Source organism: Neovison vison, chromosome 11 (assembly GCF_020171115.1).
Source record: "Neovison vison isolate M4711 chromosome 11, ASM_NN_V1, whole genome shotgun sequence".
Classification (NCBI taxonomy): Eukaryota; Metazoa; Chordata; class Mammalia; order Carnivora; family Mustelidae; genus Neogale; species Neogale vison.
This window is the reverse complement of record NC_058101.1, coordinates 171,615,869-171,628,603: the sequence shown is the minus strand read 5'-3', so window position 1 is coordinate 171,628,603 and position 12,735 is coordinate 171,615,869. Positions and strand designations below refer to the sequence as shown.

At 36.0% G+C, this 12,735-nt stretch overlaps 1 protein-coding gene across 5 annotated transcripts in view; it reads left to right on the top strand.

Moving 5' to 3' along the window:
• Positions 1-12,735, top strand: part of PSD3 (pleckstrin and Sec7 domain containing 3) — a 688,004-nt gene that overhangs the window by 610,458 nt on the left and 64,811 nt on the right. For all 5 annotated transcript variants that reach the window (XM_044225254.1, XM_044225255.1, XM_044225257.1 and 2 more), the window contains one exon: positions 11,351-11,508. In XM_044225254.1, the coding sequence (XP_044081189.1) occupies positions 11,351-11,508 (158 nt within the window). The remainder of the gene's footprint in view (positions 1-11,350; positions 11,509-12,735) is intronic.

Sequence of the window (12,735 nt, the reverse complement as noted above, 5' to 3'; positions counted from 1 at the left end):
CATCAGTCATGTGAAAGTTGTAAAGGGAAACATGAATTAGACACTAACTTGATCTCACAGGGCTCTGAACTGAGTGACAGTAGGGTGGATGATACACACATCAAGGTGGTCACATCATAACAAGCACATGTTAGTGATGCTTAGAACTGTGAAGAAAGCAGAAAACAGCCTCCAACTGATAAAAATAGAAAAATGGAAGAAGTATGAAGGGTGCTTGAGATACTTTTTTTTTCTGCTTATAAACTTAGACACTTCTTATGTCTAAGTCTTTTCATATGTTAAGTCAAGGAATCCTATTAGATTTTTCAAAGGCCATTGGTAGTTATCACCTCTATCTAACTCTTTTTTTTTAAGATTTTATTTATTTATTTGATAGAGATAGATCACAAGTAGGCAGAGAGGCAGGCAGAAAGAAAGGAAGGGAAGCAGGCCCCCTGCTGAGCAGAGAGCCCGATGCGGGGCTCGATCCCAGGACCCTGAGATCATGACCTGAGCCGAAGGCAGCGGCTTATCCCACTGAGCCACCCAGGCGCCCCACTTCTATCTAACTCTTTTTTTTTTTAAAGATTTTATTTATTTATTTGACAGAGAGAGAGATCACAAGTAGGCAGAGAGTGAAGCAGAGAGAGAAGGGGAAGCAGGCTCCCTGCTGAGCAGAGAGCCCGATGTGGGGCTCGATCCCAGGACACTGAGATCATGACCCGAGCCAACTGAGCCACCCAGGCGCCCCTAACTCTTAAGTTCAGTTGTGGAATCATTAAAAATATAGATCCTAAATTCCTAATTCAGTCACCAGTCTGATCCTAGAAAATTCCTGGGCTTCACAGAAGTCCAAGGCCTTACTGAGAAAGCATTTCAAGTCCTTCATACTCTCCTGTGTTTGTACATTCTCGCTCTCTTTGTAGACTAAGGAGAGTTATAGGGCAAAGTGATTCAGTGCATGATGAACTTCTCCTACTACAGGCCACTACAGGCCAGTACCTCCACATTATTGTAGCGTATAATGGAAACATCTTGAATGCTTTGACTTTAACATGTTTATTCTCTTTTAATTCTCTATATTACTATAATATAGGTTATATTTTTCTGACACTAAAATTGCTTACCTAACAGAAAATTAGATGAAAAGATCCCTCAGTCTCCTTTTAATTTTAAAAATTCTACAAATAACCAGTTGTCAAATGTGTAATTAGTTGAGTGATGAGCTAAAACATGCCCTCATTTCATATGCTCTTACTCCTCACTTCCCACGTTTGTGGAAGCATAGCACTTTATTTGCTCCCTGGGAGGAAAAAAAGATACTGAATGATTTTTAGAAAGTGATCTAACCAGAAATATTTAGAATTTTTTTAAAAAGATAGTCATCAAGTTATAAAAAACTTTTAATGCCTTTTTAAAAATCAAGGATTAATAGACTGTCTAGGATCCAGTTTGCTTTAATTATTAACATTTTTATTAATATCATCAGAGTTTCAAACAAGAATTTGTTCTCAATTTTTTCAGTCTTTATTGTCTCAGTGGAGACCATTTCAACATTGCTTTAAATTGTTTTAATTAGGTATACCAATTTTACCTATTTAATAAGGTATGAAGTGAGTATTATTTTGAAAACTGGAATCTGAGAATCTTTTCAGTTGATGTTGAAGAATTTCTGTTGAGATTTGGTCACTTCCAAATGGGACTTTATATTTTCCTGAGAATACAAGGTTTCAGACTGATACCAGTTTTTTGTATATATGCAGATGATTTCTGTGTTAGTGTATTATGATTCAACTTTGTAAGATGTTTAATTAACAAGGCTCTTGGGGGGAAAAAATAGAAAGCTTTTCATTCCATACTTTAAAAAAAATTTTCTTTAAATATTTTATTTATTTATTTGACAGAGAGAGAGAAATCACAAGTAGGCAGAGAGACAGGCAGAGAGAGGGGGGGGGAAGCAGAGAGCCCTATGCGGGGCTCGATCCCAAGACCCTGAGATCATGACCTGAGCCAGAGGCAGAGGCTTAACCCACTGAGCCACCCAGGTGCCCCCCATTCCATACTTTAAATGAATTTAAAATAACATAAAATCAACATTATTGGTGCTTAATAGGGTGGTGGAATGCTCTAATGAGTCACACTAGATAAAAAAGTTGTATATTGCAGCTGAACACGGAAGAAGAATAACATGTTTTTAGGCATCACTGTCACCTTTCATTTGTTTGAAAAAATGGATAGTAGTTAAATGTTGTGAAATATTTTCTTTTCTTACAGAAAATTTCTTGATTGCATTTATTTTGCTGTTTCATATTACAGTTTGCATAGCAAAGACTCTTAAGTTTGAAATAGTTTGATGATAATTTATCCCATTTTTCTTCTTTCCCAATTCCATCACTTAAACACTCTCTTCTACTTTACGTGATGAAAAATAAAGATGTCAGAATAAATCTGTAGGATAAAGTCATTTCTTTTTATCCAGTTATCAATCCTGGTGTTTCCATTCTCACTCTGGAATTTGCTCATGTTTTATGAACTGGGAGCTTCAATTTCTAGTGGGAGTTCAGAATGCCAAGCATACTTTGTTTTTTTATTAGTTTTTTTTTTAATTGGAATGTAGTTGACATACAATATTATATTCATTTCAGGTGTACAACGCAGTCATTCAACATTTGTATACATTAGGAACTGATTACCAACATAAATCTGCTACTATCTATCACCATACAAAATGAAAAGGCAACATACTGAATGGAGAAGATATTTGCAAATTATACCACTTGTATGGGATTATCCTAACTATGTAATGAACTCACACAACTCAGTATCGAGAGGTAAAAAATCCAGTTAAAAAATGGGCAGAGGACATGGGTAGACATTTCTCCAAAGAAGACATATAGATGGCCAATAGACACATGAAAAGATGCTCATCACTAATCATCAGGGAAACAGTAATTAAAGTAACAATGAGTTTTACACCTGTCAGAATGACTATTACCAAAAAGAGAGGAAACAGCAATTGTTGGCAAGGGTACAGATAAAAGGGAATTCTTGTGCCCTGCTGGGTGGGAATGCAAAAAGTTGATGTTACTATGGAGAACAGTATAGAGAGTCCTCAAAAAATTAAAAATAGAATCATCATATGAGCTAGCAGTTCTACTCCTGGGTATTTATAGAAAACAAAAACACTAATTTGAATAGATATATACATCCCAAGTTCATTGCAACATTTTTTTACTATAGCCAAGATATGTAAGCAACCTAAGTGCTCATCAGTAGATGAATGGATAAAGATGTGGGGTGTGTGTTTGTGTGTCTGCGTGCCTGTGTGTATCCATACATATAATTGACTATTACTCAGGACATACAAAAGAATGAAATACTATAATTTTCAGCAACATGAATGGACTCAGAGGATATGATGCTAAGTCAAATTAGTCAGAAAAATACAAATAGCATATGATTTCACTTACATGTGGAATCTAAAAAAAAAAAAAAAACCAAAAAAAATCAACAAACAAAACAGAAATAGACTCATAGATACCGATAACAATCTGATGGTTGCCAAAGTAGAGGGGGTTGGAGGGATGGACAAGCCAGGGGAATGGGGGTGAAAAGTACATACCTCTGGTTATAAAATAAATAAGACAGGCAGATACAATGGATAACATAGGGAATATAGTGCATAATACTGTAAAACTTTGTATGGTGATAGATGGAAGCAGATTTATTTTGATAATCTTATATATGGCAGACTATTTTAAATTGCTAGTGGCTGAAGTTCCAGTACATTGTAAAAGGACTACATCTCCCCATCCCCCCACCATGTTTTTTATTTTTGATGTCTCAGTTTACATCTTATTGTTATGTCCCTTGACTAATTATTTTAGGTCTAGATGATTTTACTGCTTTTGTTTTCTAACCTTCATACTAGCTGTGTTAGTACTTGATCAACTACTTTTACTGTATGTTTACCTTTAACACTAAAATTATTTCATATTTATTTTTCTAGCTATGGCCTTTTTTTGTGTGCTAAAGAAGTCCCTTTAACATTTCTTGTAAGACCAGTTTGATGTTGGTGAACCTCTTTAGCTTTTGATTTTCTTGGAAGCTCCTTATCTCTCCAGTTCTGAGTGATAACCTTGCCAGATGAAGTATTCTTGGTTGTAGGTTTTTTTTTTCCTTTCAGTACTTTGAATATATTGTGCCACTTCCTTCTGGACTGTAAAGTTACTCCTGAAAAACCACCTGGTCATTGTGTGGGGGTTCCCTTGTATATAACTAGTTGCTTTTATCTTACTGCTTTTAAGATTCTCTTTAACTGTTAATACTTTGTTTATTGTATGTCTTGGCATGAGTCTTTTTGGGTTCATCTTGTTTGAAGCTCTCCATGCTTCCTGGATTTGGTCTGTTTCTTCCAGGTTAGGGAAGTTTCACCCATTATTTCTTCAAATAGAGTTTCTTTTCCTTTTTCTCTTCTCCTCCTGGGATGCTTTTAATATGAATGTTAGTATGTTTGATGTTGTTCCATGGGTCTTTTAAATAATCCTCATATTTTTAAAATTCTTTTTTCTTTTTGCTATCATAGGTGATTTCCACTGTTTGTCTCCCAGATCACTGACCCATTCTTCTGCTTCATTTAATCTGCTGCTGTTGACTTCCTCTTGTGTATTTTTCATTTTAGTTATTGTATCCTTTAGCTCTGATGATTCTTTTTTATACTTTCTTTGTTGAAGTTCTTATTGTATTTATCCATTCTCCTCCTGATTTCAGTGAGCCGCTTTATGACCATCACTTTAAACTCTTTATCTGATAGATCAGGTATGTCTGTTTCATTTAGTTCTTCTTGGGTTTTGTCTTGTTCTTTCATTTGGAATATATTCCTTTATCTCTTCATTTTGTGTTAACTTTCTGTGTTTTGTTTCTGTGTGTTAGGTAGATCAGTTACATCTCCCAGTTTTGAAGGAGTGGGTTTATGCAGAAGGTGTCCTGTGGGGCCCAGTAGTGTAAACTTTAGTCACTCAAGCCCTTGTATTGGCAGTGTGAACTCTTCTCTTGTAGCTGGGTCAGGATTGGCAGACTCACTAGTTTATAGGACTGTCTCAACATGGTTGTCTGTGAGGCTTGGCTATGACCACTGTAGACATGCTGGTGAGTGGGGTTGGCCCCTAACCCATCTTGCCAAGCATTCTGGCTGTGACTGCTGCAGGCATTCTGGTGTGCTGGGTTGGCTCCCCACATAGCTAGCTGAGAGGCCTGGCTATGAGTAGGAGTGCTGATGGGTGGGATAGGTTTCTGATGCAGCTGGCTGTGAGGTATGGCTATGATTGTTGCAGATGCTCTAGTGTGCAGGGGTGGCTCCCTAGGTTGGGGTCACTAATGCCAGCCGAGGCCACCAGCATGTTTTGTGGGGCAGGGAGCCACTTGGGAGGGAAAGCTGGTTTGGGGTAAGCAGTTTGGCAGTGTAAGTCCACAGGCAAATGTTAACATTAGGTGAATGGTCCTAGCCCAGTAGATAGAGAGTGTCAGGAATGGTTCCTGCCAGCACTTCCATCCCCAAAGAACATTCCAACAGATTCCTCTCTCTCTAATACACACCGTAAGATTAGTTGATGTATCTCCTTCTCTGTTAACCCAGGCACTTTTGAAACTGCTGCATCTGTGCTGGGACTTGGAGCAAGTGAGTTATGTGTGTGCCCCTTAAGTCCTCCCAGATCCAAGCCCCACTGATTTTCAAAGCCAGACTTCATGGGCGCTTATCTTTCTGATGCAGATCCCCTGAGCTGTGGAGCCTAATGTGTGTCCTGGAATCCTCCATCCTCAGGGAGGGCCCTCATTGGTTTAGAAATCCCTTTTTCTGTGGCTCAATAAACCAGGAGTGTAGTTCTTAACTAAACAACATCCTGCCCCTCCTACCAGCTCTTTATGGATTTTTATCCTTAGTTGTGTATAATCTGTTCTTCTACTCTTCAGGTTGTTCTCAGAGATGGTTGTCTATAAGTAGTTGTAGCTTTGGTGTATTCATGGGAGGGGGTGAGCTCAGGATCTTCCTTTTCCAGTATCTTGATCCTCTCCTATTTTGCCTTTTTTTTTTTTTCATGGTAAAGTGATATTACTATTAACTACAAAATCAGAAGTTGTGAGACTTAAAATTTCTAGACTTCGGTTGCATCCTAACTATATAGATCTTGTCTACCATTTCTGTCCCATGCAGTATTTTTCTTCCAATATAAGGTAAACTGGCAGTGTATCATACTTTTGGAGACTGCTGTAGAATGGAGTCTTCTTCTGCAACAATGGTACAATTCTCCCAAGTTTGATAATTACTGTCCGCTTTTACTTAGGGCTATAATAAATGTTACATTTTAAAATCCCTTGCACTTTTAGAGCAGTCTAAGAATGTCATCCTTTAGGCTTGGTTTTAAATGAAAATATCAGCAGATAGAGAATATGTTCTAAGAATATTTATATTCCTCCAAGCTCAAAGGCTTAAATCTTTCATTATTAATAGCTATCAGCTGGTCTCATGTTTCTTATCTACCTATATCAATTTGTTAGACATCATGATATAGATAGGAGTTTAATAGATAAGAGCATTTGTTATCATCCCAAGAGGTATTTGGGGAATGAGAAAAGATGAAAAACAATGACAGAACTAACATCTGAAGGTTTGTCTAAAGAGGAGATAACGAAGAAATGCTCAGCAAGGTAGGAGAGAAACCAGGGATGTATTTTAATAGAAGCAAAGGAAGAATTTCAAAAAGATTGTTGACTTCTTTGGGTGCCATATGATGAGAACAGACAATAATTTATTGAATTTTTCAATTAAGAGGCCATTGATGACCTTTGCCAGAGGATTTTCAGTGAAGCATAGAAATGAATTCCAGTTTGCAATGGGTTAACGGGTCAACAGGAAATCAATATATAAAAACAGCTAAGATTGACTTGTAACTCATCTAAAAGAAAAGAGGTGATACCAGAGAAGAGAGCAATATTCAGAAGAAGCTATGATTTTACAAAGATAAGAGACTTGGAGTGTACTTTTAGGCTTTGGGGAAGAAGCCAGAAGATAGAGGATAATTAAAAATAGAGAAGAATGAGAATAATGAAATAAGCTCATAGGAAGGGTCGATGGAGGGTTAGCCTTGAGCAGGATTCTTCTGTTTTAGGAAGAAAGAAAACAAAGGTGGTCACCAAATATTGGTATGTAAACAGGAAGTTTTATATTTACAAGTTTGACCTTATAAAATACAAGGTCAAACTATAGGTTACTAAGAAATTATTATTGGAAAATAGACCAGCTAGCATTTGAGTGGTTACTATATGCTGTGAACATTGAGTTTTAGAAACAGTACCTCATTTAATTTCATCATACAGTTCTATGAGGAAAGTATTATCACTGCTTCTCAATCTTAGAAAGTGAAGCTTAATAAGTTTAATTAACCTATGGTCACGAAAACATTAAGTATTATATTAGAACTAGTCATTTGAACCTAGAGAGTTCTAACAGGGACCTAAACTCTTAACTACGGTTGTGCTGAGTCAGGGGGTGTTGAAAAAACTGCAGAATATTTGGCAGAATGCAACAAAGAAATTATCATGGATATGTGAAAGAATTGTCAGTTGGAAATGTGTACAACCATAGCTGTAGACCATAAATCAATGCTGGCACACATCTGCGCATCTGAGTTGAGTATTTCTAGTAGCAGTTAGCAGCCCAAGTGAATAATGATATTAGGGTAGGAACTTTTTTCATTCCAAACTGGGCAGATGAGAATATTAAGGCATAGTCTAGAAAAATTTCCTAAATTCTGAGAATAAAAAGAAATCTCTGTAAGACTCCTAACAGAAAATACAGTAATAAAGGGAAAAAAGAATCAGACTAGCATTGGACATTTATAAAACTGGAAGGTAGAAGGCAATAGAATAGCATCTATAGGTTACTGAGTAGAAGAGAACTGCAACCAAGAGTTCTATACCTGTCAAAGAAAATGGAAGACATTTGGAAATAAAAACTAGAGTGTATCATTCACCTGAAAAAAAATCATTGAAACCTAAAGATAGAAGAAAGATAGAAAGTAAGTGAGCAATTAAAATAATAAGGAGAGACTCAGTGAACATGTAAGTGCGAAGTAAGTTTTCCTGAAACAGAAAATACATAACACAAGGTAATTTTAATAAGATTGCAGAACAAACATAATAAAGTATTTCAGCAAAGTTTAGGATTAATGAGAAGGAGGGAAGTTAAATGATTTTAAAAATCTTATTCATGTGGACTGTTAGTAGAGAATTAGAACATTTTTATGGGAGAGAGAACCTTTTAAGTTTTTATGTTATATAACTAAGCACTACTGGATAAAGAACATTTTAGAGTAATAAATAGCACATCATGTAAGAAATGTAACTGTCATAAGCCTAAATACATCAAACAACATAGCAGCTAAAATGTGGAACAAAAACTATTAGAAATGCAAGGAGAGCTTAAAATACAATGTAGTGAAGGAGGTCAGTATATTTGCCTCAAGAGGATGAACTTGTAGAAAAAATGATGTAAGGACATAGAGGGATTGAATCAATAAATATAAAAACACACATCCCTCAGAGAATAATATTTTTCTATATTCCAGGGAACATCAACAAAAATCAAAGGTTTGAAAACCTTAACAAATTTTGAAAAACTAACAGATTTTACAGAGTGCTATATAATCTCTGGTCAGAAGCCAATAAAATTAGAAATATATAACGATAAATAACTAAAACCTTAGGTACCTTAAACTTAAGAAGCATTCTGTTTGACATGACTAAAATCAAAGAAGAGATCAAAAAATAAAACTGCACATACCCTCCCCAATGTCCATAACCCTACCCCCCTTCTCCCAACCCCCCTCCCCCCAGCAACCCACAGTTTGTTTCGTGAGATTAAGAGTCACTTATGGTTTCTCTCCCTCCCTATCCCATCTTGTTTCATGGATTCTTCTCCTACCCACTTAAGCCCCCATGTTGTATCACCACTCCCTCATATCAGGGAAATCATATGATAGTTGTCTTTCTCCGCTTGACTTATTTCGCTAAGCATGATACGCTCTAGTTCCATCCATGTTGTCGCAAATGGCAAGATTTCGTTTCTTTTGATGGCTGCATAGTATTCCATTGTGTATATATACCACATCTTCTTGATCCATTCATCTGTTGATGGACATCTAGGTTCTTTCCATAATTTGGCTATTGTGGACATTGCTGCTATAAACATTCATGTGCTTTTGGATAAATTGGAAGGGGAGATGAACCATGAGAGACTATGGACTCTGAAAAACAATCTGAGGGGTTTGAAGTGGCGGGGGGGTGGGAGGTTGGGGTACCAGGTGGTGGGTATTATAGAGGGCACAGCTTGCATGGAGCACTGGGTGTGGTGAAAAAATAATGAATACTGTTTTTCTGAAAATAAATAAATTGGAAAAAAAAAATAAATAAAACTGCAAACTAGGGAACAATGAAAAATACTTTTTATTCTCAAACTATTTGCAACCTGTACTCAGAGGAAAAACTCTAGCCTTAAATCCTTTCTTAATTAAAGAGGAAATCAGAAATGCAAAAGAACTAAGTAGTCCTCTTATTTTTTTTTAAGTAGTCCTCTTAAATTAAAAAAAAAATTTAAAAGAAACTAGTGAGAAGGAATTAAGATAAAAGGCTACATCATGGACCTAGACATCAAAAATGATACACAGAAATTTCTAAGGTGATCCCTATGCAAATTCCAATATCCAGGGTGTTAGAGATGAGTATGTATGCAAATGGAGGTAGCTTATAAATTCTCTGAAGATAACTTTGGCCCTGGTCTTTTACACCCACTCCGCGTTATTTATCTGCTTCAGATTCCTATATGGAGGTTAAGTGGTTAACATGAGTGGATGTGCAGCTATATAGGGTTCTGTCATAGCACAATCATGAGGTTGAAAGGGAGCTTTACCTCTAAGATACTCCGTCCTCTAATGACAGTTCCCCTGGGAGGAGATTTGTGATTCTTTGGAATGCTAAGACACTAAGAAAAAAATCTCATTTAGAGAAGACAAGACCCCAAAACGTAGCTAGATTATACCTTTATGCAGTAATGGGAATTGTAGAACAGATAGGTATAAATATATTGTATTTATTTTAAGATTATTTTTTATTTTCTTTCTTCATCATGCCACTCTGGATAACTGTCATTGTCAACAGCAGTTCTTAATCTCTGAGGCTTAATAAAATAGATTTGTTGCAATTTAAAGTAGTAATTTCATCATTTAATATTATAAATTTGGGTAATCTTTATATTCCTATTGGTATTCACTGTGTATTTTAGGTTTTCCTTACCTTTGTCTCTCAGAACTGTCACTGACTGATCATTATAGGATCATTTGTTTCTGTTGATTTCTCACTCCGTTTGAATTAATAGCAATAGTATGTTTGAATTGCTTGATTTGTGGAGGGTTTGGGAGAAGGAAGTGGGAGGTATGACAAAGTGTCATTGTTTTTATGGAAATTTATAAAACCAGACTGTGATAAGAGAATAGATAATGTCTTCCTTTTAGGGTTTTTTTTTTTTTTAACTAATTAGAAGGTAAGAAGAGGAGTGTGTGCTTATGTATGTTTTCTTCACAGAAATGTAAGTTTATTTAGCATCATGTCTGACAGATTACAGGAAGGGGAAAGAAGGGAACTTACACACTAGACAACATCTCCTAAAACAGTTCATAATGCCTACTTATTTAATTGCTTTCTTTGAAGTCTTTTTTTATTCTAAGGGACCTAGGGAAACTACTAAATATAAATGTATGATAATAATAATCAAATTTGCTTTAAATTCTCATTATTGTACTAGTTGGAATTTTTGTTGTTATTTTGGAGGGAAGCCGTACAGAAAACCTTATAAATTCTGTAAATTGTGTGTAATTCATTCCTAAAGATAAAAGTACATCTGCACTGGAGACCTTCTGTTTTATATAATTTTATCCATTTTCCCAATTTAGTATAATATAGCTAAGCTTCTCCTGAACAGTAATCTGATTTTCCTCTTCTCTTTCAAAGAACAGCTAGAGGAATCATTTTATTTTACTGTTCATTTTCCTTTGATAAAATTGGACTCAAAAAAGTATCAAGAAAATACAGTATCTTTAGAATAAAGAAAACAACGGCATGATTTACACCATCAGTGTAATTCTGTTGATGGGTATCTGAAGTAGCAAAGAGTTGTTTTTATACCATGTCACTTTCTTCATGCACTTTCATGGATTTTCTCATTTCTTTTAGTTTTAGAGGGGTTTTTTCCCTTATCATAAAAAGAGGAGGTGAAATCTGAACATGATCTTGTCTTGGTTTTCTTTGTATCCATCTATAGGATGAATATAAACCAGAAAAGGCCCTGTCTGAAGAGGATTTGAAAAACGCTGTGAGTGTGCATCACGCACTGGCATCCAAGGCCACAGACTATGAGAAGAAGCCGAATGTGCTTAAACTTAAAACTGCTGACTGGAGGGTCTTGCTTTTTCAAGCCCAGTATGTTTCACTGGTTTGGTTTCATTTCTTAATTTGCGTAGCATCACCGTATACCAAGGCATAGAATCCAAGTCTACAGGGGAAATTGAGTTGGATTCAAAGTCATTAACTGGTTCCCCTAGAGAGACAACTAAGAAAACTGGAATCAAAAATAGAAACCCTGGGTTCCAGTTTTTTGTTAGCTACAAAGTAGCCCTGTGACTTTCAGTTAGCCACTTATACCATATCTAGAACTTAATCTTAATCTAGAACTTAACTTAAAGGTTGTGGTGTACAAATTTTATCACACAATAAGTAAAATAAACCTAAATTCAAACCACCATTTCCTAGCTCTTTGTCCTGACATGTATTTGAACCTAACCCTGAACCTTAGCTTGTCACTAATGCAGATGATAATGTTTTATCTCACAAGGTTCTTGTGAGAATTAAATGAAATCAAGTATATAAGTACTTCTACAGTGCCTGGCACATAGAAATTGTTCGGTAAGTATAGATTTCCACTTTGTTCCCTCTCTGTCTCTTCTCTCTCCTTCTGAGCTCTAATAGTCTGTGATAAAACTAGAAGAAAAAGATAAAATTATGTTGTGAGCAAGGAAATGGAATAGATTGCCAGTTTAATAAGGGGTCCATGACAACCTTCAGATTAGAAGTGGACTTCTTCACATGGAGAATTCTGGATTTGTGAAGTGAGAAACTGGATTTTCGGAATGGAGCCTCTAGAACGGGTATTTTTATAGGAGCACATAGCATCAGTGTTAATTCTGTGGCAGTGTTAATTCTTCATGGGATGCTTTCCACAACCTGTACTTGACTTCAGAATCACTCTCAACAGAACCCCACCAATTGATCACAGTTGGCACTGGTCTTAAAATTGGACATCAAGATAGTGAGCACAAGTATCTGCATGCTTGTTGATCATAGCAATGTAAGATCAAGAAAAGAAATAAGAACAACAGCAGGTACTCTGGTAGTTTATGAATGTTGAATTTTTCGAGGTATGAAATTGCTGACATCAGGTGAGGAGGAAGATGTAAGGAAATCCAAGTTACACAGGATTTTTTTTAGTGTGGGAGTAAGACAGCTTTAACACCACAGAGGGAATCATAGTCAGATGTATAATTACAGCTATTAGTCATCAGAGTCCTTCAAATTATTCTATTCCCCATTTTTTTTACTAAAATACCAAATATGATAACCAAAAAGCTCTAATTACTTCAGACAGAATTG